The sequence below is a fragment of the Sorghum bicolor genome, chromosome 9 (genome assembly GCF_000003195.3).
Source record: "Sorghum bicolor cultivar BTx623 chromosome 9, Sorghum_bicolor_NCBIv3, whole genome shotgun sequence".
NCBI classification, from domain to species: Eukaryota; Viridiplantae; Streptophyta; class Magnoliopsida; order Poales; family Poaceae; genus Sorghum; species Sorghum bicolor.
This window is the reverse complement of record NC_012878.2, coordinates 30,782,694-30,806,170: the sequence shown is the minus strand read 5'-3', so window position 1 is coordinate 30,806,170 and position 23,477 is coordinate 30,782,694. Positions and strand designations below refer to the sequence as shown.

At 48.8% G+C, this 23,477-nt stretch overlaps 1 protein-coding gene across 1 annotated transcript; it reads right to left on the bottom strand.

The window, feature by feature from the left end:
- LOC110430434 lies at nt 451-1,459 on the bottom strand. The gene is made up of 2 exons (XM_021448111.1): nt 901-1,459; nt 451-527 (listed from the first exon to the last, which is right to left on the bottom strand). The coding sequence occupies exons 1-2, from the start codon at nt 1,457-1,459 to the stop codon at nt 451-453; spliced, it is 636 nt and encodes a 211-aa protein (XP_021303786.1).

The following is a 23,477-nucleotide window of genomic DNA, read 5'->3' as shown; positions in this document are numbered from 1 at the left end:
CGGGTCGGAGGACCTCGGCGATGACGAAGGGTCCTTCCTAGGGGGGCGTGAGCTTGTGACGACCCTTGTTGCTTTGCCTGAGCCTCAGCACCAAGTCACCGACTTGAAAGGCTCGGCCTCTGACTCGGCGCGCGTGGTATCGGCGGAGGGCCTGCTGGTACTTGGCAGAGTGTAGGAGGGCTACGTCTCTGGCTTCATCCAGCTGGTCCAGTGCGTCTTCTTGGAACGTCTTGCAGCTATTTTTGTCGTAGGCTTGTACCCTTGGAGACCCATACTCTGGATCCGTGGGGAGAACGCCTTCCGACCCATAGAACATGAAGAACGGGGTGAAGCCTGTGGCTCGGCTTCGGGAAGTCCTTAGACTCCAGATCACGGCCGGCAGCTCTTTGAGCCACCTTTTTCCGAACTTGTCCAACCGGTTGAAGATCCTGGGCTTCAGACCCTGGAGGATCATGTCATTGGCACGTTCCACCTGACAGTTGGTCTTTGGGTGAGCAACCGCTGCCCAGTCCACACGTATGTGGTGTCTGTCACAGAACTCCAGGAATTTCTGCTCGGTGAACTGTGTGCCGTTATCGATGATTATGGAGTTGGGCACTCCAAATCGGTGGATGATATCCGTGAAGAACAGCACTGCTTGTTCGGCCTTGATCCTGGTGATGGGTCGGACCTCAATCCACTTGGAGAACTTGTCGATTGCGACAAGCAAGTGGGCGAAGCCCCCGGGCACCTTTTGAAGAGGCCCGACAAGGTCGAGGCCCCAGACAGCAAAGGGCCAGGTGATGGGGATCGTCTACAGAGCCTGAGCGGGGAGATGAATCTGCCGAGCGTAGAACTGGCATCCCTCATAGGTCCGCACGATCTCCGTGGCATCGGCCACGGCGGTGGGCCAGTAGAAACCTTGTCGGAAGGCGTTTCCTACTAGCGTCCGAGGTGCGGCGTGGTGGCCACAAGCCCCCGAGTGTATATCCTCCAGGAGCTTGATTCCCTCCTGACGTGAGATGCAGCGCATCAGAATGCCCGAGGGGCTGCGCTTGTACATCTCTCCATCGAGAAGGAGGAAAGTCTTGGCGCGACGAGCCACACGTCGTGCCTCAGCCTGGTCTGAGGGCAGAGTGTCGTCGACGAGGCGTTGCAGCAAGGGGTAGCGCCAGTCTGGCGAGTCGTCTGGTGCAGGGGGTTCGGACTCGATGTCCATGGCCTCCTGCTCCTGAGTCATGGAGATCTTGGGGTCGGGGCCCGAGTCGCCTGGGGTTTGATCCGAGCCCCCGTCGTCTTTGTAGTCGACGGAAGGCTTATAGAGGTCGCTGACAAAGATGTCCGAGGGGATCGTGGCCCTCTCGGATGCCATTTTGGCAAGCGCATCGGTGGCCTCATTGTATTTCCTTAACACGTAGTTAAGTACGAGGCCGTCGAACTTTTCCTCCAGGCGCCGGACTGATTTGCAGTACGCGTCCATCTTGGGGTCGTGGCAGCTGGACTCTTTCATGACCTGGTCGATGATGAGTCTGGAGTCGCCTCGGACGTCAAGCCGCTTGATCCTAAGCTCGATCGCGATATGGAGACCATTAACATGGGCCTTGTACTCTCCGTGTTGTTTGAGGTGGGGAAGTGGAGTCGGATTGCATATCACATCCTTACCCCGAGGGGGGAGACAAAGACGAGGCCAGCGCCGGCCCCGGTTTTCATCAAGGACCCGTCAAAGTACAAGGTCCAGCACTCGTGTTGGATCTGAGGTGGGGGGAGTGGAGTTCCCGTCCACTCTGCTACAAAATCCGCTAGAACTTGGATTTTATAGCTTTCCGAGGCTCATAGGTGATCCCGTCACCCATAAGGTCTATAGCCCACTTAGCAATTCTACCATTAGCCTCTCGGTTCTGGATCACTTCCCCCTGAGGGAAAGATGACACTACCGAGACTGGAGAGACTCAAAGTAATGGTGAAGTTTGCGTCGGGCTAAGACTACCACATAGAGTAGTTTTTGGATTTGGGGGTATCGGGTCTTTGTGTCGAATAGTACCTCACTGATGAAGTACACCGGCCTTTGGACTGGTAGGGCGTGCCCTTCTTCCTTTCTTTCGACCACGATAGCTGCGCTGGCCACCTGATCGGTGGCCGCGACGTGAAGGAGCAATGGTTCCCCCTCGGCGGGGCGTACCAAAATGGGATGGTTAGTGAGCAGAGCCTTGGGCTTGTCAAGGGCTTCCTGGGCCTCGGGGGTCCAGGAAAAGTGCTCGGATTTTCTAAGTAACCTATACAAAGGTAGTCCATTCTCCCCGAGACAGGAGATGAAACGACTGAGGGAGGCCAGGCATCCCATAACTCTCTGCACTCCCTTTAGGTTACGGATTGGGCCCATGTTCGCGATGGCCGAGACCTTTTCAGGATTGGCCTCGATCCCTCACTCAGACACAATGAATCTGAGGAGCATGCCTCAGGGGACCCCGAAAATGTATTTTTTGGGGTTGAGTCTGATCCCTTTAGCCCTGAGGCATTGGAATGTTTCATCCAGGTCGGCCACCAAGCCGCTTGCCTTCCTGGATTTGACAACAATGTCGTCTACGTAAGCTCCTACCGTTTTGCCTACGAGGTCCCCGAAGACCTGGAGCATACATCGCTGGTATGTAGCCCCCGTGAGCTGGTCGGACTCTTTCATCTTGATTTGGTGGTAGCTGGAATAAGCATCAAGAAAAGATAAAATTTCACATCCCGTAGTGGAGTCAACTATTTGATCGATACGAGGTAATGGAAAGGGATTCTTAGGACATGCTTTATTTAAACTAGTATAGTCTACACACATCCTCCACTTCCCATTTTTCTTTTTAACTAGTATAGGGTTAGCAAACCACTCGAGATCGAAAGCTCCTTGATGAATGCGGCCGCCAGCAACTTGTGGATCTCCTCCCCGATGGCCCGGCGCTTCTCCTCGTCGAATCGGCGCAGGCGCTGCTTCATGGGCTTGGAGCCGGCTCGGATGTCCAAGGAGTGCTCGGCGACTTCCCTCGGTATGCCAGGCATGTCCGAGGGACTCCACGCAAATATGTCGGCATTTGCGCGGAGAAAGTCGACGAGCACTACTTCCTATTTGGGGTCGAGGCTTGAGCTGATCCTCAACGCCCTGCCCTCAGAGGTCCCGGGGTCGAGGAAGACGAGCTTGGTCTCCTCCGCCAGCTCGATGCTCCCGGCGTGACGCTTGGGGTCGGGGACGTCCTGGTCACCGTCGCCGAGGCTGGTGAGGATAGACAGAGACTCAGCTAGAGCCTCGACCTGCTTGATGCACTCGACGTCGCACTGGTAGGCGTGCTGGCTGGTCGTGCTGACGGTGATGATGTCGTTTGGCCCCGGCATCTTGAGCTTGAGGTAGGTGTAGTTGGGGACGGCCATGAACTTAGCGTAGCATCGTCGCCCCAGGATTGCGTGGTAGGTTCGTGGGAACCCGACCACGTCGAAGGTGAGAACCTCCTGTCTGAAGTTGTCGGGGGTCCCAAAGCAGACGGGCAGATCGATCTGCCCGAGGGGATGGGCGCGATGTCTCGGCACCACTCCGTGGAATGGTGATGTGTCATTCCTCAGCCGAGACTTGCTGATCCCCATGAGGGCCAAAGTCTTGGTGTAAAGAATGTTGAGGCCGCTGCCTCCGTCCATGAACACCTTGGTGAGACGAGTCTCGGCGATGATGGGGTCGACGATCAGCGGATAGCTCCTGGGGTTGGGGATCCGGTCCGGGTGATCCTGCCGATCGAACGTGATCGCGCTCTCGGACCACTTGAGGTACGAGGGCGCAGCTGTGCTGATTGCACAAACTTCTCGAAGTTCGCACTTCCTTTGACTCGCGGTGAGGCGGGCCGCACGTCCCCCAAAGATCAAGAGGCAGTTCTTGACCTTGGGGAAGCCTTCCCCCTGAGGGTCGTCGTCCTTGGGGGGCTCTTCAGCGCCCTCCTTGACTATGATGTCGGTGTAATACCGACGCAGGACAGTGCACTCCTCAAGGGTGTGCTTGGTTGGTCCCCTGTGATAGGGGCACGGTTTCTTCAACATCTCGTCGAAGAGACCGGGGCCAGTAGGAGCCCGCTTGGGGTTCTTGCGATGTGCCGCGGGGACTAGGTTGTCGTCCGACTGACCCTGCTTCCCTTTGCGACCCTTCTTCTTTTTCTTGGGGTCGCGTGAGCCCGAGGCCTCGGTGGCCTCGGCCTTTTGTTTCCCCTTGGCCATGCCGTCGGAGAAAATGGCACCAACTGCCTCTTCGCCTGAGGCAAAGTTGGTGGCGATGTCGAGCAGCTGGCTGGTGCTCGTGGGGGTCTTGCGACCGAGCTCGTGTACCCGCTCTTTACAGGTGGTACCAGAGATGAAGGCTCCGATGACGTCGGAGTCCATGATGTTGGGGAGCTCGGTGCACTGCTTGGAGAATCGCCTGATAAAGTCTCGGAGGGACTCATCAGGCTTCTGCCGGCAGCTCCTGAGGTCCCAGGAGTTCCCAGGGCACACGTATGTGCCCTGGAAATTCCCGACGAAGATCTTGACCAGGTCGGCCCAGTCGTGGATCATGCACTCAGGGAGGCGCTCGAGCCACGCTCTGGCCGTATTGGCCAGGTGGAGTGGTAGGTTGCGGATGATGAGCAAGTCATCGTCCGCCCCGCCCAGCTGACATGCTAGGCGGTAGTCCGCTAGCCAGAGTTCAGGGTTGGTTTCCCCCGAGTAATTGGTGAGGTTAGCGGGCTGTCGGAATCGTGCCGAGAACTTGGCCCTGCGAATGGCCTCGCTGAAGACGCGGGGGCCCGGAGGCTCGGGCGATGTGCTGCAGTCGTGGTCGGGGTCGTACCTCCCGCCTCGGCGTGGTCGATAGCGCCGAGACTCAGCCTCGTCCCTGTCACGCCGTCTGGCCTTAAGGGTGGCTCGGGCGTCCGCGTTGGCCCCGACGCGTTCGTGGACAGATGGGGCCCTGTCGCCCCCTTGCGGGTTAGGGGGCGGCGGACCCTGCACGGTTGGTGCCCTGTTAGGAGGGGGTCGATCCCCTTGGCGCCTCGTACCATGGGACTGCGACGCAGAACTTTCTGCGTTCTGCACCACAGCTTGCTCTAGGAGGCCACGTAGCCCCTGGCGCACCCTTCTCCCCTCAGGGGTCGATGGCTCGGGCATCGCTCTGAGAAGGAGTGCGGCAGCCATCACGTTCTGGCTGGCCATGCTGAAGACTGGGGGGTTGTCACCCCCTTCGTCCTCGATGATGCGGCGGTTGACATCCCGGCCGCGGCGTCTAGCCTCGCCCCCGTCCCCGCGGGCGGACTGGTCTTGGACCAGGGTCTCACGGAGTTGGCGGAGGCGTACGCGCTCTTCTTCGAGCCTGGCCTCCAGCTCGTTGAGCTGCTTGAGGTCAGGGCGCTGTCCTCCTGCGGGGGCTGATGCTGCCCCGCGGGCTCTAGGATGGGTCCCGGGAGTTGTGTTGGGAGGTGGAGTGGCGTTCCCCTGCCTAGAGGGTCCTTCACCCCCTTGGGCGTTGGGGGCGCTCCTCCGACCTCGAGGTTGAAGCACTCTCGTGACGGACCATAGTCGTCGTCGTCGGAGTCGGAGTAGCCGAGGCAGTAGTTGCTGGCCTCCAGAAAGTGCATGAAGGTTTCCGGGTCGCCACAACCAGAAAACTCAGCGCCAGCCCACTCATCGTCGCCTGAGGTGGGATCCTCAGGGTACGATGAGACGGGTGGGGTAGCGATAAGGTCCAGGGTAGACCTCAGGTGGTGCCTTGGAAGATCCGCGTACACACTTAATGAAGTGCTCACGGAAGAGGCGTAAGTGGCGACTGTGCTCTTGAGTCCCAGAGGGAGCTCGGGAGGTGCCGCTACCTTTCCTCCATCTGTGGATGGAGGGTGATGAGAAGTCGAGGCCCCCTGGTCCCACTTCTGAGGAGGGGGCAGGAGCCGCGCTTTGCCCTTTGACCGGGGCGGGACAGGAGGTCGCGATGATCCCTTGTTGGTCCGTGGTGTGGAGCTCGACGCTCCGTGGGCCCTTCCTCTAGCGCCTGTCGGGCCAGAAGAGTGGGCGATCTGGTTAGGAATATGCGGGGGGAGGGCCGGACGGACCCTTGCCTCGGTGGTAGGGTCAGAGATCCTAGACCTCTGACGCCCCCGCCGGGCGCCCCCTGCATGGTGCCCTGAGCGCCTCCCACGCACTGGCTGTGGCAGGATCGGCTCGGGGTGAGGCTCGGTGTCACCACGTGGTGGGAGGAGGACCATGTCATAGCCGGAGCCAAGCGACATGAACTCCAAACTCCCAAACATCATGATGGTGCCGAGGCTGAGTGGGTGGAATCCGTCTGCCATCCAGGCTTTCCCCAGTAGGGAAAGATGAATGCCACGCAAAAGGCCCCTACCTAGAGCGCCAACTGTCGGCGTCTAGACTCGTCGTTTAGACACAAACGAGTATAAGTATGCGTGACCACCTAAACCCGGATGGTGATGCAAGTGGAACACAGAGAATTTATACTGGTTCGGGCTAAGGATGCCCTACGTCTAGTGAGATCGGGGGTCTGTATTGCCTTGCACCCAAAGGTGCTTGTAGTAGGGGTGTACAAGCAGGTTGCGAGAGAGGGCTAAGTTCCAGGTCTCGGCTTTGTGTGGTGGACAGAGCGCTGGTTGCTACTCTGTGAGTGAACTCGCTTGGAGTGTGGTGTTTGTGTGATGTGTGGATGGCCGTGTCTTGGTTGTGAGCCCTAGCTCCCCTTTTATAGTCTTAAGGGGAGACAGATATTTACATGTGTGATTGGAGATTTCCTCTGCTGAATGGTGAAGCCACAGTCCCGACCCTGTAGAAGCTTGCCCATATCGTCCTTGGGGCATGGCTGACAGCACGGTTGCTCCTGTGGAGGGTTACCGAGCCCTGTTCGAGTCGTGGGGGTCAGATCGGTGATACTACAGCCTGTCCTGTAATAGTGGGAAAAGATAGCTAACGGTGACACTGGTTAATCTCTCCCATTCCTCTTTTACTGTGAGGCGGTACACCACAGTGAAAGAGGTGAGGTCACACAGTGAAAGAGTTAAGGTTACAGTGACCGGGGTGGTTGGAATAGTCGCCGCCATGCCCTGCTGCGATATGGGAGTCACTGCGCCTGTCCTGTCGTGGGTACGGGCGCCGTGCGTTGGACGCCTTGCCCTATGACAGGGGATCTACCGAAGCGGCGTCGGTGCCCGAGCCCTAGAGGGGTCGGGCGAGACAAAACTCGCGTCTGAGGCCCAGAGGGGTCGGGCGAGGCGGTTTCGGCACCCGAGCCCTAGAGGGGTCGAGCGAGACGGAACTCGCGTTCGAGGCCCAGAGGGGTCGGGCGAGGTGGTGTCGGCACCCGAGCCCTAGAGGGGTCGGGCGAGACGGGACTCGCGTCCGAGGCCCAGAGGGGTCGGGCGAGGCGGAACTTGCGCCTGAGGCCAAAAGGAGTCGGGCGAGCCGTGTTTTGGGCCCAAGGCCGAGGAGTCAGACGAGCCGGGGCCCGCGCCCTGGTGATTGCGGATGGTTTGCTTTGTCTTCTGCGATTTTTATTATTCTGATTTGGGTATCCCTTTTTATGGTACCCAACACAAAGTGATGAGTTGACCCACGGATTTGCCCTCACGACAATCCCATCTTCCCGAATAGAGAATTGGTATGCCGCAAAAACTGATCAGCCGCGTTGTTCAGACCGTGAGGGAAGTTCTGGTCTGGTGAGACTGTCCTGAACTTGACAGCCCGTCCCACGGTGGTCGATGTTATTGTCAGGGACGTCTCCAGTCGTTCGTGCTTGGAGACACGAGTTGGTCAAGGGATTCGAAAAAATTTGATGTTATCGCCTGATCGGGCTTGCGTGAAATCGAATCCACCAGGTTGGAGGCTTCGAGAAGTTTGCGGTCGGCGCGATCGAGGGCTTGAAGAAGATCCGAGTTGTCGACTCGCTTTGCCCTGTAGCGAGGGAGCGGAGGTCGGGTCCTCAGAGCCGGCGTGATCGGAGCCGACGCCTCTACTGTCCCAGATTAGATCTGGGTTTCTTCCGGAGCCGTGGTCGTAAGGCCGCCACCGCGAGTTGTCCAAGTGATATGCCCGACTGTGAACGTGAGACCTTCAGCCACGGCCGCAGAAGCTAGGATGATGACCATCTTGTTCGTCTGGGAAGCTGTACGCACACCCCCTACCTAGCGTGCCACTGTCGACGAAAGCTAGTCGGTAGTCTAACTTGGGCTATACCCACGGTAGTAGTTTATCGGCAGACAGGTGCACAAGCTACGAACTTGATGGTGACGCAAGACACGGACAAGGTTTTCATCCAGGTTCGGCCGCTGTGTGGGCGTAATACCTACGTCCTGCGTCTGATTATATTGGATTGAGTTGAGTTGAGATGAGATGTCTATGGGGGGTCCCTTGCCTCTCTTTATATAGTCCAGAGGGTAGGGTTACAGATCTGGAAACTAACCCTAGTCGATTACAATTGCCATAGATAGCATGATATCAATTCCTATTCTAACCGACTAGAATCCTGCTTGGTATCCACGTCTTGTTTCCTTGCGCGAGACTCCGGGCAGTTGGATCAAGCCCCGAGTCTTCCTCGTGATGGACCAAGTCTCCTGGTCCAAGTCTAGCCGTAAGGGTATTGGGGTTTCTAGCAGTTCCGTCGGATGTGTCTAAATTGATTTCTAAGTATGTTCCTGCGAATAAACTAACTCTATCTCCAAAGGGACCGAAATGAGATTCTATATGACACACATCATCTAGGAGTTCCACTAGGTGCTTCCAAATAGATTTCTAAGCATATGGTACGTTCCATGCAATTCGTGCACCTATCTTGCATCAAGATTAGCACTATATCCAAACAAACAACTGAGCTTCCACTTGAGCACCTTTACCTAGGAGTATCATCGGGTGCATCCAAAATAGTTTCTTAGCCTAAGATGCATTAGGCACAAATCGTGTACCTATCTTGAACCAAAACTAACTCTGTCTCCAAATACACTGAAGCGAGATTCTGTATGGCACATGTCATCTAGGAGTTCTATTGGGTGTGTCCAAATGGATTTTTGAGCATATGATATGTTCCATGCAAACCGTGCACCTATCTTGCATCAAGATTAGAACTATCTCCAAACAGACAGAACCAAGATTCCACTTGAGCCTCTTCACCAAGGAGTACCATTATGTGCGTCCAAAATAGTTTCATAGCCTATGGTGCATTAGGCACAAACCGTGTACCTATCTTGCACCGAAACTAACACTATCTCCAAAGAGACCGAAGTGAGATTCTATATGACACACGTCAACTAGGAGTTCTATTAGTTGTTTCCAAATATATTTTGAAGCATATGGTACGTTCCATGCAATTCGTGCACCTATCTTGCATCAAGATTAGCACTATCTCCAAACAAAAGCAAACTGAGCTTCCACTTGAGTCCCTTTACCCAGGAGTATCTTCGGGTGCATCCAAAATGGTTTCTTAGGCTATGATGCATTAGACACAAACTGTGTACCTATCTTGCACCAAAACTAACTCTGTCTCCAAACAGACCAAAGCGAGATTCCATGACACATGTCATCTAGGAGTTCTATTGGGGTGCGTCCAAATGGATTTCTTAGCATATGCTATGTTCCATGCAAACCGTTCACCTATCTTGCATCAAGATTAGCACTATCTCCAAACAGATCGAACCCACCTTCCACTTGAGCCTCTTCACCTAGGACTATCATCGGGTGCTTTCATAATGGTTTCTGAGCCTATGGTGCATTATGCACAAACCATGCACAAATCTTGCACCTAAACTAACACTATCTCCAAAGAGATTGAAGCGAGATTCCATTGACACACATGATTTAGCAGTTCTATCGGGTGCGTCCAAATTGATTTCTGAGAATATGCTACGTTCGATGCAAACCGTACACCTATCTTTCATCAAGATTAGCACTATCTCCAAACAGACCAAACCGAGCTTTCACTTGAGCCTCTTCACCTAGGAGTACCATCAGGAACTTCCACAATGATTTCTGAGCCTTTTGTGCACTGGGCACAAACCATATCTTGCACCGAATCTAATACTATCTCCAACTGGACCGAAGCGAGATTCCATATGATACACTTCATCTAGTAGTTCCATCGGGTGCATCTATAGTTCCATCGGGTTTGTCCAAATTGATTTCTGAGCATATGGTATGTTCCATGCAAACCGTGCACCTATCTTGCATCAAGATTAGAACTGTCTCCAAACAGACACAACCAAGATTCCACTTGAGCCTCTTCACCAAGGAGTACCATCGCGTGCGTCCAAAATAGTTTCTTAGCCTATGGAGCATTAGGCATAAACCGTGTACCTATCTTGCACCGAAACTAACACTATCTCCAAAGAGACCGAAGTGAGATTCTATATGGCACACATCATCTAGGAGTTCTATTGGGTGCTTCCAAATATATTTCTAAGCATATGGTATGTTCGATGCAATTCGTGCACCCATCTTGCATGAAGATTAGCACTATCTCCAAACAAAGCAAACTGAGCTTCCACTTGAGCCCCTTTACCCAGGAGTATCGTCGGGTGCATCCAAAATGGTTTCTTAGCCTATGATGCATTAGGTGCAAACTGTGTACCTATCTTGCACCAAAACTAACTCTGTCTCCAAACAAACCAAAGCAAGATTCCATACGACACATGTCATCTAGAAGTTCTCAAATAGATTTCTTAGCATATGGTATGTTCCATGCAAACCGTGCACCTATCTTGCATCAAGATTAGCACTATCTCCAATCAGATCGAGCTGACCTTCCACTTGAGCCTCTTCACCTAGGATTATCATTGGGTGCTTCCATAATGGTTTCTGAGCCTATGGTGCATTATGCGCAAACCATGCACCAATCTTGCACCTAAACTAACACTATCTCGAAATAGATTGAAGCGAGATTCCATATGACACATATGATTTAGCAGTTCTATCGGGTGCGTCCAAATTGATTTCTGAGAATATGCTACGTTCCATGCAAACCGTACACCTATCTTTTATCAAGATTAGCATTTTCTCCAAACAGACCAAACCGAGCTTTCACTTGAGCCTCTTCACCTAGGAGTACCATCAGGAACTTCCACAAAAATTTCTGAGCCTATGGTGCACTAGGCACAAACCATATCTTGCACCGAAACTAATACTATCTCCAACTGGACCGAAGCGAGATTCCATATGATACACTTCATCTAGTAGTTCCATCGGGTGCATCTATAGTTCCATCGGGTTTTTCCAAATTGATTTCTGAGCATATGGTATGTTCCATGCAAACCGTGCACCTATCTTGCATCAAGATTAGAACTATCTCCAAACAGACAGAACCAAGATTCCACTTGAGCCTCTTAACCAAAGAGTACCATCGTGTGCGTCCAAAATAGTTTCTTAGCCTATCGTGCATTAGGCACAAACCGTGTACTTATCTTGCACCGAAACTAAAACTATCTCTAAAGAGATCGAAGTGAGATTCTATATGACACACGTCATCTAGGAGTTCTATTGGGTGCTTCCAAATATTTTCTGATGCGAACCCGCTAGGGTTTTTGCCTGATCTTTTGATGAGAGACGGGGATAACTCGATTGGTGGATGGAGATGACGTTCACGGCCCGACTACAGCCCTCAAGACCGCGCCTTAGCAACCGATACACCACGTCCAACAGCCGTCACGATCTTGTGGAGCGCGACAACCAGCCCCTAGGGCTCCCGTCCTGCAAGCAATCGAAGAACTAGCAAGAACGAGGAAACAAGCACTGAATTTGCAAGATGAATTGAAGGTTTCAAACTGAATCTGAATCAACAATGGGGTTCCGAAGACAAGGAGACGGGCGGTTGATCCTGCACGCGCGCCTACAAGCAAGTAGCAAAGGCTAAACTTGATCTAAACAAAACCCCCACGACCATGGTGGCTCTAGAGGGATATAAGTAGATGGATTGACGACCAAAGAGGTGTTGGGGTCGTCCTCCAACCCTAGGACGCGTCCCTAATGGACCCAACTTGATACATGGGCCATCAGTTGCTTCTGCACCATATCGCTGCTTGCCAAGTTGTTGCAGCTACCTCCATCAATGATCATGCGACAAGAACGCTCTTTGATGACACACTTTGTTTGGAATAAAATGTGTCGCTGATTTTGCTCCGCCATCTCCATTTGTGCACTAAGCACTCGCTGCACGATCAAGCACTCGCTGCAGTGCAAGTGTATCCTCATCAAAATCACTAGCAGATGAGTACTCACCATCATCCCTGACAATCATAACTCGCTTGTTTGGACAGTCACGCATCATGTGCCCATATCCCTTGCACCGGTGACATTGTATGTTGCTTGTTCTACCCGTCGATGCCACGGATGAAGTACTCGCAGCAGGCTTTTGCATCGTCTTCGCAACTGAATTGGTGGGGGCAGCTCGAGTCTTGTCACTAGATGATGGAGTAGAAATACGTGTAGATGGAGTTGAAGCCACGCGTTGCTGCCATGAATTAGCCTTCCCTGCAGAAATGTTACTCCTTGCGCTAGCACGTCGCCCTGCACTTCCCTTTCAGCTTTACAAGCAAGATGAAACAAACGGGTTATATTATTGTATTCTTTGTAAGCGAGGATGTCCTGAATTTCCCGATTTAACCCACCCAAAAATCTAGCCATAGTCGGTTCCTCATCCTCCTCTAGGTTACAACGCAACATACCCGTTTGTAATTCCTGATAATATTCTTCTACACTTTTAGCACCTTGTCTCAATTGCTGCAACTTATTTATCACACCACGCGCATAGTAAGATGGAACAAATCTAGCTCTCATGGCCCTTTTCAGCGCATCCCAAGTTCTAGGTAAGTTATTAGGATTTTTCTTTCCATATTCTATCCACCAAACAGAAGCAAAATCTGTAAACTCACTAGTAGCAGCCCTAACACGTGTAGTCTCAGGAAATTCATGACATGCAAACTTTTGATCAACAGCAATCTCCCAAGTGATGTAAGCATTAGGGTCATATTTACCATCAAAAGGGGGTATCTTAAATTTAATCTTACTGAAAGCATCATCATTATTGTGTACCTCGCGTCGGCGGTTGCCACCCATACCTCTACGGTTGTGACGAAGGCGACGTCGATCACGAGTGTCTTGATCATCATGTTCAGTATCACCAGTGTAGTCATCTTCATGACTACTGTGCTCTCGATCTCCCTCCTTTTCTTCTTTATGTTTCTCTTTATCTTCGGTGTGGAAATCATCAAATCGCCTTAGGAGAGCAGCAAGGCTTTTGTCCACACTAGCAACGGATTCCTCCAAACTTGTGAGCTTGTTGTTTGTGGCAATCTGCGTAGCCTCCAACTGCCCCAGCTTTTCATTTGTCACCTGCAAGTCGTTATCAAGTCCCTCTGTGTGCAGCTTTACTTTCCTTTCAAAATGTTGTATGATGCCCTTAGTGCGAGGTGTATGTGGTGTTTCGTTACCATCATCTGCCCCTGGCATGGTTCAAGGACAAAGACAACAAAAAGGCAAGTGAAGAAATAAAAGCCCTACAACTACTAGGATGTAGCTACAGCAAGTCGCTCACACTCAACCTGTAACACAAGTTCTTACCAATTCTTACCTTGCTTGACACGAGGGGTCGTCTGCCAACAAGTGTACAGCAATGGACGAAGTGTATCGGTGCTGCAGCACAAGACCTGTCAAGCTGTAGAGTATGTGGAGCTATAGGTGGGCTGAAACAAGGAACGAACTAGCACCACGTTAGTTATAAAAGCGAGCTGAATAAGCGTTCGACGATGGTACTGTGCTGGTCCTAGGCTAGACCGTGCTAGAGACGCGAGCCTGGACACAAAGGAAAACCACAGCACACCCCCGAAAACAAGGTGGAAGAAACCTAAAATCAATATGAAAAACAGCCCCTTCTTTTTTTTTAATCTTTTCTCTTTTTTTTCTTTTTTTTGGGCAACCTCAAAAACTGATTATATGAACAAAAGAATACAAAAGAGCAATTCGCTACACACATTTTTTTCCGAAAGTACAGGGGTAAGGCCGAACAAGTATGGAGTTATCCTTCTTTTTTTTATCACGTTGGTGGAACTCAGATTGGAACTCTACTCGATCCGGACCAAGACCACAGTTCAATTTGGACTTCGCAACAGATTCGACAGAGAGAAGATATGGTAATACTCGGCTGTGTATAGATGGTGATAAGAACTCGAAACTCTAAAGGACTAGACACTAAGACCAGCAACTCGACACAAACCGAAGCAACGCAAATTCAACAAGCCCTAACTAAAACGGTACTAGCCAAGGCACAAAGGTTTAATAGGATTATGGAACTAATCTACTGTATTTTTTTTTGGCTTTTCTGGACTATAGGAAATTAATTAAAAACAGCAAAGGATTAGAAGTCTCTCACCGAAGAACCTTGCTCTGATTACCAACTGATGCGAACCCGCTAGGGTTTTGCCTGATCTTTTGATGAAAGACGGGGATAACTCGATTGGTGGATGGAGATGACGTTCACGGCCCGACTACAGCCCTCAAGACCGCGCCTTAGCAACCGATACACCACGTCCAACAGCCGTCACGATCTTGTGGAGCGCAACAACCAGTCCCTAGGGCTCCCGTCCTGCAAGCAATCAAAGAACTAGCAAGAACGAGGAAACAAGCACTGAATTTGCAAGATGAATTGAAGGTTTCAAACTGAATCTGAATCAATAATGGGGTTCCGAAGACAAGGAGACGGGCGGCTGATCCTGCACGCGCGCCTACAAGCAAGTAGCGAAGGCTAAATTTGATCTAAACAAAACCCCCACGACCATGGCGGCTCTAGAGGGATATAAGTAGATGGATTGACGACCAAAGAGGTGTTGGGGTCGTCCTCCAACCCTAGGATGCGTCCCTAATGGACCCAACTTGATACATGGGCCATCAGCCCAAAATGAGGTGACGCAGCACCCTGGACAGCAAGACCTATCGACGGTAATTGGATCATTGCCGCTGCTGCCGAACAGGTATTGACGTGGGACTTGATTCATATGAAAGTAGACTTGATAAGCTTTCCAACAAGTCCTGAAGCGCCTGAATCCGAATCTGTATGCAACCGTGGTAACGGTCACAAGTTGGCGCTTTGCTGCTGTCCGAATCCAGCGAGCGTGAGTCCTTCTCCCTTTCGGTCTTCTCCTTGGTTCCTAATCAAAACAAGAGTGCACGCGTTTCCATTGTCTAAACAAGATGGACACGAGCTTATCAAGGAACTCACTTGATTATTAAGTTGACGAACACGAGCACGAATAAGAGGACCAGCTATAGGTTGTGTCGGAGAGGATGTATCGCTGGTGTTGATGTCCTCATGATTTTCTAAGCATATGGTACGTTCCATGCAATTCGTGCACCTATCTTGCATCAAGATTAGCACTATCTCCAAATGGACCGAACCGAGCTTTCACTTGAGCCTCTTCACCTAGGAGTACCATCGTGAACTTCCACAATAGTTTCTAAGCCTATGGTGCGCTGGGCACAAACCATGCACCTATCTTGCACCGAAACCGATACTATGTCCAACTGGACTGAAGCGAGATTCCATATGATACACTTCATCTAGTAGTTCCATTGGGTGCATCTACAGTTCCATCGGGTGTGTCCAAATTGATTTCTGAGCATATGGTATGTTCCATGCAAACCATGCACCTATCTTGCATCAAGATTAGAACTATCTCCAAACAGATAGTAAAAAGATTCCACATGAGCCTCTTCACCAAGGAGTACCATCGCGTGCGTCCAAAACAGTTTCTTAGCCTATGGTGCATTAGGCACAAACCGTGTACCTATCTTGCACCGAAACTAACACTTTCTCCAAAGAGACCGAAGTGAGATTCTATATGACATCTAGGAGTTCTATTAGGTGCTTCCAAATATAGTTTGAAGCATATGGTACGTTCCATGCAATTCGTGCACCTATCTTGCATCAAGATTAACATTATCTCCAAACAAAAGCAAACTGAGCTACGACTTGAGCCCCTTTACCCAGGAGTATCATCGGGTGCATCCAAAATGGTTTCTTAGCCTACGATGCAGTAGGCGCAAACTGTGTACCTATCTTGCACCAAAACTAACTCTGTCTCCAAACAGACCAAAGCGAGATTCCATATGACACATGTCATCGAGGAGTTCTATTGGGGTGTGTCCAAATGGATTTCTTGGCATATGATATGTTCCTTGCAAACCGTGCACCTATCTTGCATCAAGATTAGCACTATCTCCAAACAGATCGAATCGACCTTCCACTTGAGCCTCTTCACCTAGGATTATCATCAGGTGCTTCCATAATGGTTTCTGAGCCTATGGTGCATTATGCGCAAACCATGCACCAATCTTACACGTAAACTAACACTGTCTCCAAACATATTGAAGCAAGATTCCATATGACTCACATGATCTAGGAGTTCTATCGGGTGCGTCCAAATTGATTTCCGAGAATATGGTACGTTCCATGCAAACCGTACACCTATCTTGCATCAAGATTAGCACTATCTCCAAATAGATCGAAGCGACCTTCCACATGAGCCTCTTCACCTAGGAGCACCATCGGGAACTTCCACAACGATTTCTGAGCCTATGGTGCACTAGGCACAAACCATGCAACTATCTTGCACCGAAACAAATAATATCTCCAACTGGACCGAAACGAGATTTCATATGATACACTTCATCTAGTTGTTCCATTGGGTGCATCTACAGTTCCATCGGGTTTGTCCAAATTTATTTCTGAGCATCGGGTATGTTCCATGCAAACCATGCACCTATCTTGCATCAAGATTAGAACTATCTCCAAATAGACAGAACCAAGATTCCACATGAGCCTCTTCACCATGGAGTACCATCACGTGCATCCAAAATAGTTTCTTAGCCTATGGTGCATTAGGCACAAATCGTGTTCCTATCTTGCACTGAAACTAACACTATCTCCAAAGAGACTGAAGTGAGATTCTATATGACACACGTCATCTAGGAGTTCTATTGGGTGCTTCCAAATAAAGTTCTAAGCATATGGTACGTTTGATGCAATTCGTGCACCTATCTTGCATCAAGATTAGCACTATGTCCAAACAAAGCATACTAAGCTTCCACTTGAGCCCCTTTACCCAGGAGTATCATCGGGTGCATCCAAAATGGTTTCTTAGCCTATGATGCATTAGGCGCAAACTGTGTACCTATCTTGCACCAAAACTAACTCTGTCTCCAAACAGACCAAAGCGAGATTCTATATGACACATGTCATCTAGGAGTTCTATTGGGATGCATCTAAATGGATTTCTTAGCATATGGTATGTTCCAAGCAAACCGTACACCTATCTTGCATCAAGATTAGCACTATCTCCAAACAGATCGAACCGACCTTCCACTTGAGCCTCTTCACCTAGGATTATCATCGGGTGCTTCCATAATGGTTTCTGAGCCTATGGTGCATTATGCGCAAGCCATGCACCAATCTTGCACCAAAACTAACAATGTCTCTAAATGGATTGAAGCGAGATTCCATATAACACACATGATCTAGGAGTTCTATCGGATGCGTCCAAATTGATTTATGAGAATATGGTATGTTCCATGCAAACCGTACACCTATCTTTCATCAAGATTAGCACTATCTCCAAATAGACCGAACCGAGCTTTCACTTGAGCCTCTTCACCTACGAGTACCATTGGGAACTACCACAATGATTTCTGAGCATATGGTGCACTGGGCACAAACCATGCAACTATCTTACACTGAAACTAGTACTATCTCCAACTGGACCGAAGTGAGATTCCATATGATACACTTCATCTAGTAGTTCCATCAGGTGCATCTACAGTTCCATCGGGTGTGTCCAAATTGATTTTTGAGCATATGGTATGTTCCATGCAAACCGTGCACCTATCTTGCATCAAGAGTAGAACTATCTCCAAACAGACAGAACCAAGATTCCACATGAGCCTCTTCACCAAGGAGCGTGCGTCCACAATAGTTTCTTAGCCTATGGTGCATTAGGCACAAACCGTGTACCTATCTTGCACCGAAACCAGTGCCGGCCCTAGGGGAGGGCAGGAGGTGCGACGGCCGAGGGCCCTCGCGGAATGGAGGCCCAAACCTAAGTATATAATATAATATATCCTTTAGCTATAGTCTTTGTTTATTAGTACATGCATATATATGGTGCAATGGCTTATCAACAAAAAAAATCGTGAGCCAAAAGGAGTCAAGTCACTAATGCTTATACACGAGTTGCCACACATAGTGATCACAAGTTGCGATTTCTAGACTTTTGGTGACACGGCGAGACCGCGAGAAGAGACGCAGTGGCATCAGCGACATTCACCTGTTCATCACGCGATCACGAGCTGCAATGGATAATACCAAAACCTCTGCGCCCGAGTTCTAGCCTTCCAAAATCCAAACGATAGCGGCGACCAGCTGGTAGGGCTCAACGAGGACTATTGACATATGGCCTTGGTTATTTTCTTCTACTCTTTTATTTTTTGTGATTTGTGAATCTTAGTTCTGTTCATGTCCCAATTGTCTAGGCACTAGTTTTTTTTCTTGTTCAATTTTTGTCTAGTACTTTATACTCATATAGTTATATTTTTCTTGTAGTTTAGATCAGATGTTAGAATTTTAGAATGTTATCTAAGAAACATTTGTCAAAGACCGTGAAAAGAAAATGAAAAAGGCAAGAAGGATAGTTTGTCTATATGTGATTGGATTTGGTTTCCCTTTACAAAAAAATTAGCTTATATTACTATAAAATTTTATAATTTAGGAGTCGTCGCAATGTATTCGCCAGAGGGCCCTCAAAAATACAGGACCGGCACTGACCGAAACTAACACTATCTCTAAAGAGACCGAAGTGAGATCTATATGACACATGTCATCTAGGAGTTCTATTGGGTGCTTCCAAAATATTTCTAAGCATATGGTACGTTCGATGCAATTCGCGCACCTATCTTGCATCAAGATTAGCACTATGTCCAAACAAAGCAAACTGAGCTTCCACTTGAGCCCCTTTACCCAGGAGTATCATCGGGTGCATCCAAAATGGTTTCTTAGCCTATGATGCATGAGGAACAAACTATGTACCTATCTTACACCAAAACTAACTCTGTCTCCAAACAGACCAAAGCGAGATTCCATATGACACATGTCATCTAGGAGTTCTATTGGGATGCGTCCAAATGAATTTCTTAGCATATGGTATGTTCCATGCAAACCGTGCACCTATCTTGCATCAAGATTAGCACTATCTCCAAACAGATCGAACCGACCTTCCACTTGAGCCTCTTCACCTAAGAGTATTATCGGGTGCTTCCATAATGGTTTCCGAGCCTATGGTGCATTATGCGCAAACCAAGCACCAATCTTGCACCTAAACTAACACTGTCTCCAAACAGATTGATTCAAGATTCCATATGACACACATGATCTAGGAGTTCTATCGGGTGCGTCCAAATTGATTTCTAAGAATATGGTACGTTCCATGCAAACCGTACACCTATCTTTCATCAAGATTAGCACTATCTCCAAACAGACCGAATCGAGCTTTCACTTGAGCCTCTTCACCTAGGAGTACCATCGGGAACTTCCACAACGATTTCTGAGCCTATGGTGCACTAGGCACAAACTATGCAACTATCTTGCACCGAAACTAATACTATCTCCAACTGGACCGAAGCGAGATTCCATATGATACACTTCATCTAGTAGTTCCGTCGGGCGCATCTAGAGTTCCATCGAGTGTGTCCAAATTGATTTCTGAGCAAATGGTATGTTCCATGCAAACCGTGCACCTATCTTGCATCAAGATTAGAACAATCTCCAAACATAGAGAACCAAGATTCTAGATGAGCCTCTTCACCAAGGAGTACCATCGCGTGCGTCCAAAATAGTTTCTTAGCCTATGGTGCATTAGGCACAAACCGTGCACCTATCTTGCACCGAAACTAACACTATCTCCAAAGAGACCGAAGTGAGATTCTATATGACACACGTCATCTAGGAGTTCTATTGGGTGCTTCCAAATATATTTCTAAGCATATGGTACGTTCGATGCAATTCGTGCACCTATCTTGCATCAAGATTAGCACTATGTCCGAACAAAGCAAACTGAGCTTCCACTTGAGCCCCTTTACCCACGAGTATCATCGGGTGCATCCAAAATGGTTTCTTAGCCTATGATGCATTAGGCGCAAACTGTGTACCTATCTTGCACCAAAACTAACTCTGTCTCTAAACAGACCAAAGCGAGATTCTATATGACACATGTCATCTAGGAGTTCTATTAGGGTGCGTCTAAATGGATTTCTTAGCATATGGTATGTTCCATGCAAACCGTGCACCTATCTTGCATCAAGATTAGCACTATCTCCAAACAGATCGAACCGACCTTTCACTTGAGCCTCTTCACCTAGGATTATCATCGGGTGCTTCCATAATGGTTTCTGAGCCTATGGTGCATTATGCGCAAACCATGCACCAATCTTGCACCTAAACTAGCACTGTCTCCAAACAGATTGAAGCGAGATTCCATATGACACACATGATCTAGGAGTTCTATCGGGTGCGTCCAAATTGATTTCTGAGAATATGGTGCGTTCCAAGCAAACCGTACACCTATCTTTCATCAAGATTAGCACTATCTCCAAACATACCGAACCGAGCTTTCACTTGAGCCTCTTCACCTAAGAGTACCATCGGGAACTTCCACAACGATTTTGGAGCCTATGGTGCCCTGGGCACAAACCATGCAACTATCTTGCACCGAAACTAATACTATCTCCAACTGGACCGAAGCGAGATTCCATATGATACACTTCATCTAGTAGTTCCCTCGGGTGCATCTAGAGTTCCATCGAGTGTGTCCAAATTGATTTCTGAGCATATGGTATGTTCCATGCAAACCGTGCACCTATCTTGCATCAAGATTAGAACTATCTCCAAACAGACAGAACCAAGATTCCACATGAGCCTCTTCACCAAGGAGCACCATCGCGTGCGTCAAAAATAGTTTCTTAGCCTATGGCGCATTAGGCACAAACAAAGTACCTATCTTGTACCGAAACTAACACTATCTCCAAAGAGACCGAAGTGAGATTCTATATGACACACGTCATCTAGGAGTTCTATTGGGTGCTTCCAAATATATTTCGAAGCGTATGGTACATTCGATGCAATTTGTGCACCTATCTTGCATCAAGATTAGCACTCTCTCCAAACAAAGCAAATTGAGCTTCCACTTGAGCCCCTTTACCTAGGAGTATCATCGGGTGCATCCAAAATGGTTTCTTAGCCTATGATGCATTAGGCGCAAACTGTGTACCTATCTTGCACCAAAACTAACTTTGTCTCCAAACAGACCAAAGCGAGACTCTATATGACACATGTCATCTAGGAGTTCTATTAGGGTGCGTCTAAATAGATTTCTTAGCATATGGTATGTTCCATGCAAACCGTGCACCTATCTTGCATCAAGATTAGTACTATCTCCAAACAGATCAAACCGACCTTCCACTTGAGCCTCTTCACCTAGGATTATCATCAGGTGCTTCCATAATGGTTTCCGAGCCTATGGTGCATTATGCGGAAAGCATGCACCAATCTTGGACCTAAACTAACACTGTCTCCAAACAGATTGAAGCAAAATTTCATATGACGCACATGATCTAGGAGTTCTATCGGGTGCGTCCAAATTGATTTATGAGAATATGGTATGTTCCATGCAAACCGTACACCTATCTTTCATCAAGATTAGCACTATCTCCAGACAGACTGAACCGAGCTTTCACTTTAGCCTCTTCACCTAGGAGTACCATCGGGAACTTCCACAACGGTTTCTGAGCCTATGGTGCACTGGGCACAAACCATGCACATATCTTGCACCGAAACTAATAGTACCTCCAACAGGACTCAAGCGAGATTCCATATGATACACTTCATCTAGTAGTTCCATCGGGTGCATCAACAGTTCCATCGAGTGTGTCCAAATTGATTTCTGAGCATATGGTATGTTCCCTGCAAACCTTGCACCTATCTTGCATCAAGATTATAACTATCTCCAAACAGACAGAACCAAGATCCCACATGAGCCTCTTCACCAAGGAGTACCATCGCGTGCGTCCAAAATAGTTTCTTAGCCTATAGTGCATTAGGCACAAATCGTGTACCTATCTTGCACCGAAACAAACACTATCTCCAAAGAGACCGAAGTGAGATTCTATATGACACACGTCATCTAGGAGTTCTATTGGGTGCTTCCAAATATATTTCGAAGCATATGGTACGTTCCATGCAATTCATGCACCTATCTTGCATCAAGATTAGAACTATCTCTAAACAAAAGCAAACTGAGCATCCACTTGAGCCCCTTTACCCAGGAGTATCATCGGGTGCATACAAAATGGTTTCTTAGCCTATGATGCATTAGGCGCAAACTGTGTACCTATCTTGCTCCAAAACTAACTCTGTCTCCAAACAGACCAAAGCGAGATTCCATATGACACATGTCATCTAGTAGTTCTATTGGGGTGCGTCCAAATGGATTTCTTAGCATATGGTATGTTCCATGCAAACCGTGCACCTATTTTGCATCAAGATTAGCACTATCTCCATACAGATCGAACCGACATTCCACTTGAGCCTCTTCACCTAGGATTATCATCGGGTGCTTCCATAATGGTTTCTAAGCCTTTGGTGCATTATGCGCAAACCATGCACTAATCTTGCACCTAAACTAACACTGTCTCCAAACAGATTGAAGCAAGATTCCATATGACACACATGATCTAGGAGTTCTATCGGGTGTGTCCAAATTGATTTTTGAGAATATGGTACATTCCATGCAAACCGTACACCTATCTTGCATCAAGATTAGCACTATCTTCAAACAGACTGAACCGAGCTTTCACTTGAGCCTCTTCACCTAGGGCTATCATCGGGAACTTCCACAACGGTTTCTCAGCCTGTGGTGCACTGGGCACAAACCATGCACCTATCTTGCACCGAAACTAATACTATCTCCAACTGGACTGAAGCGAGATTCCTTCATCTAGTAGTTCCATCGGGTGCATCTACAGTTCCATCAGGTGTGTCCAAATTGATTTCTGAGCATATGGTATATTCCATGCAAACCGTGCACCTATCTTGCATCAAGATTAGAACTATCTCCAAACAGACAGAACCAAGATTCCACATGAGCCTCTTCACCAAGGAGTACCAACGTGTGCGTTCAAAATAGTTTCTTAGCCTATGGTGCATTAGGCACAAACCGTGTACCTATCTTGCACCGAAACTAACACTATCTCCAAAGATACCGAAGTGAGATTCTATATGACACACATCATCTAGGAGTTCTATTGGGTGCTTCCAAATATATTTCTAAGCATATGGTACGTTCGATGCAATTTGCGCACCTATCTTGCATCAAGATTAGCACTATCTCCAAACAAAGCAAACTGAGCTTCCAATTGAACCCCTTTACCCAGGA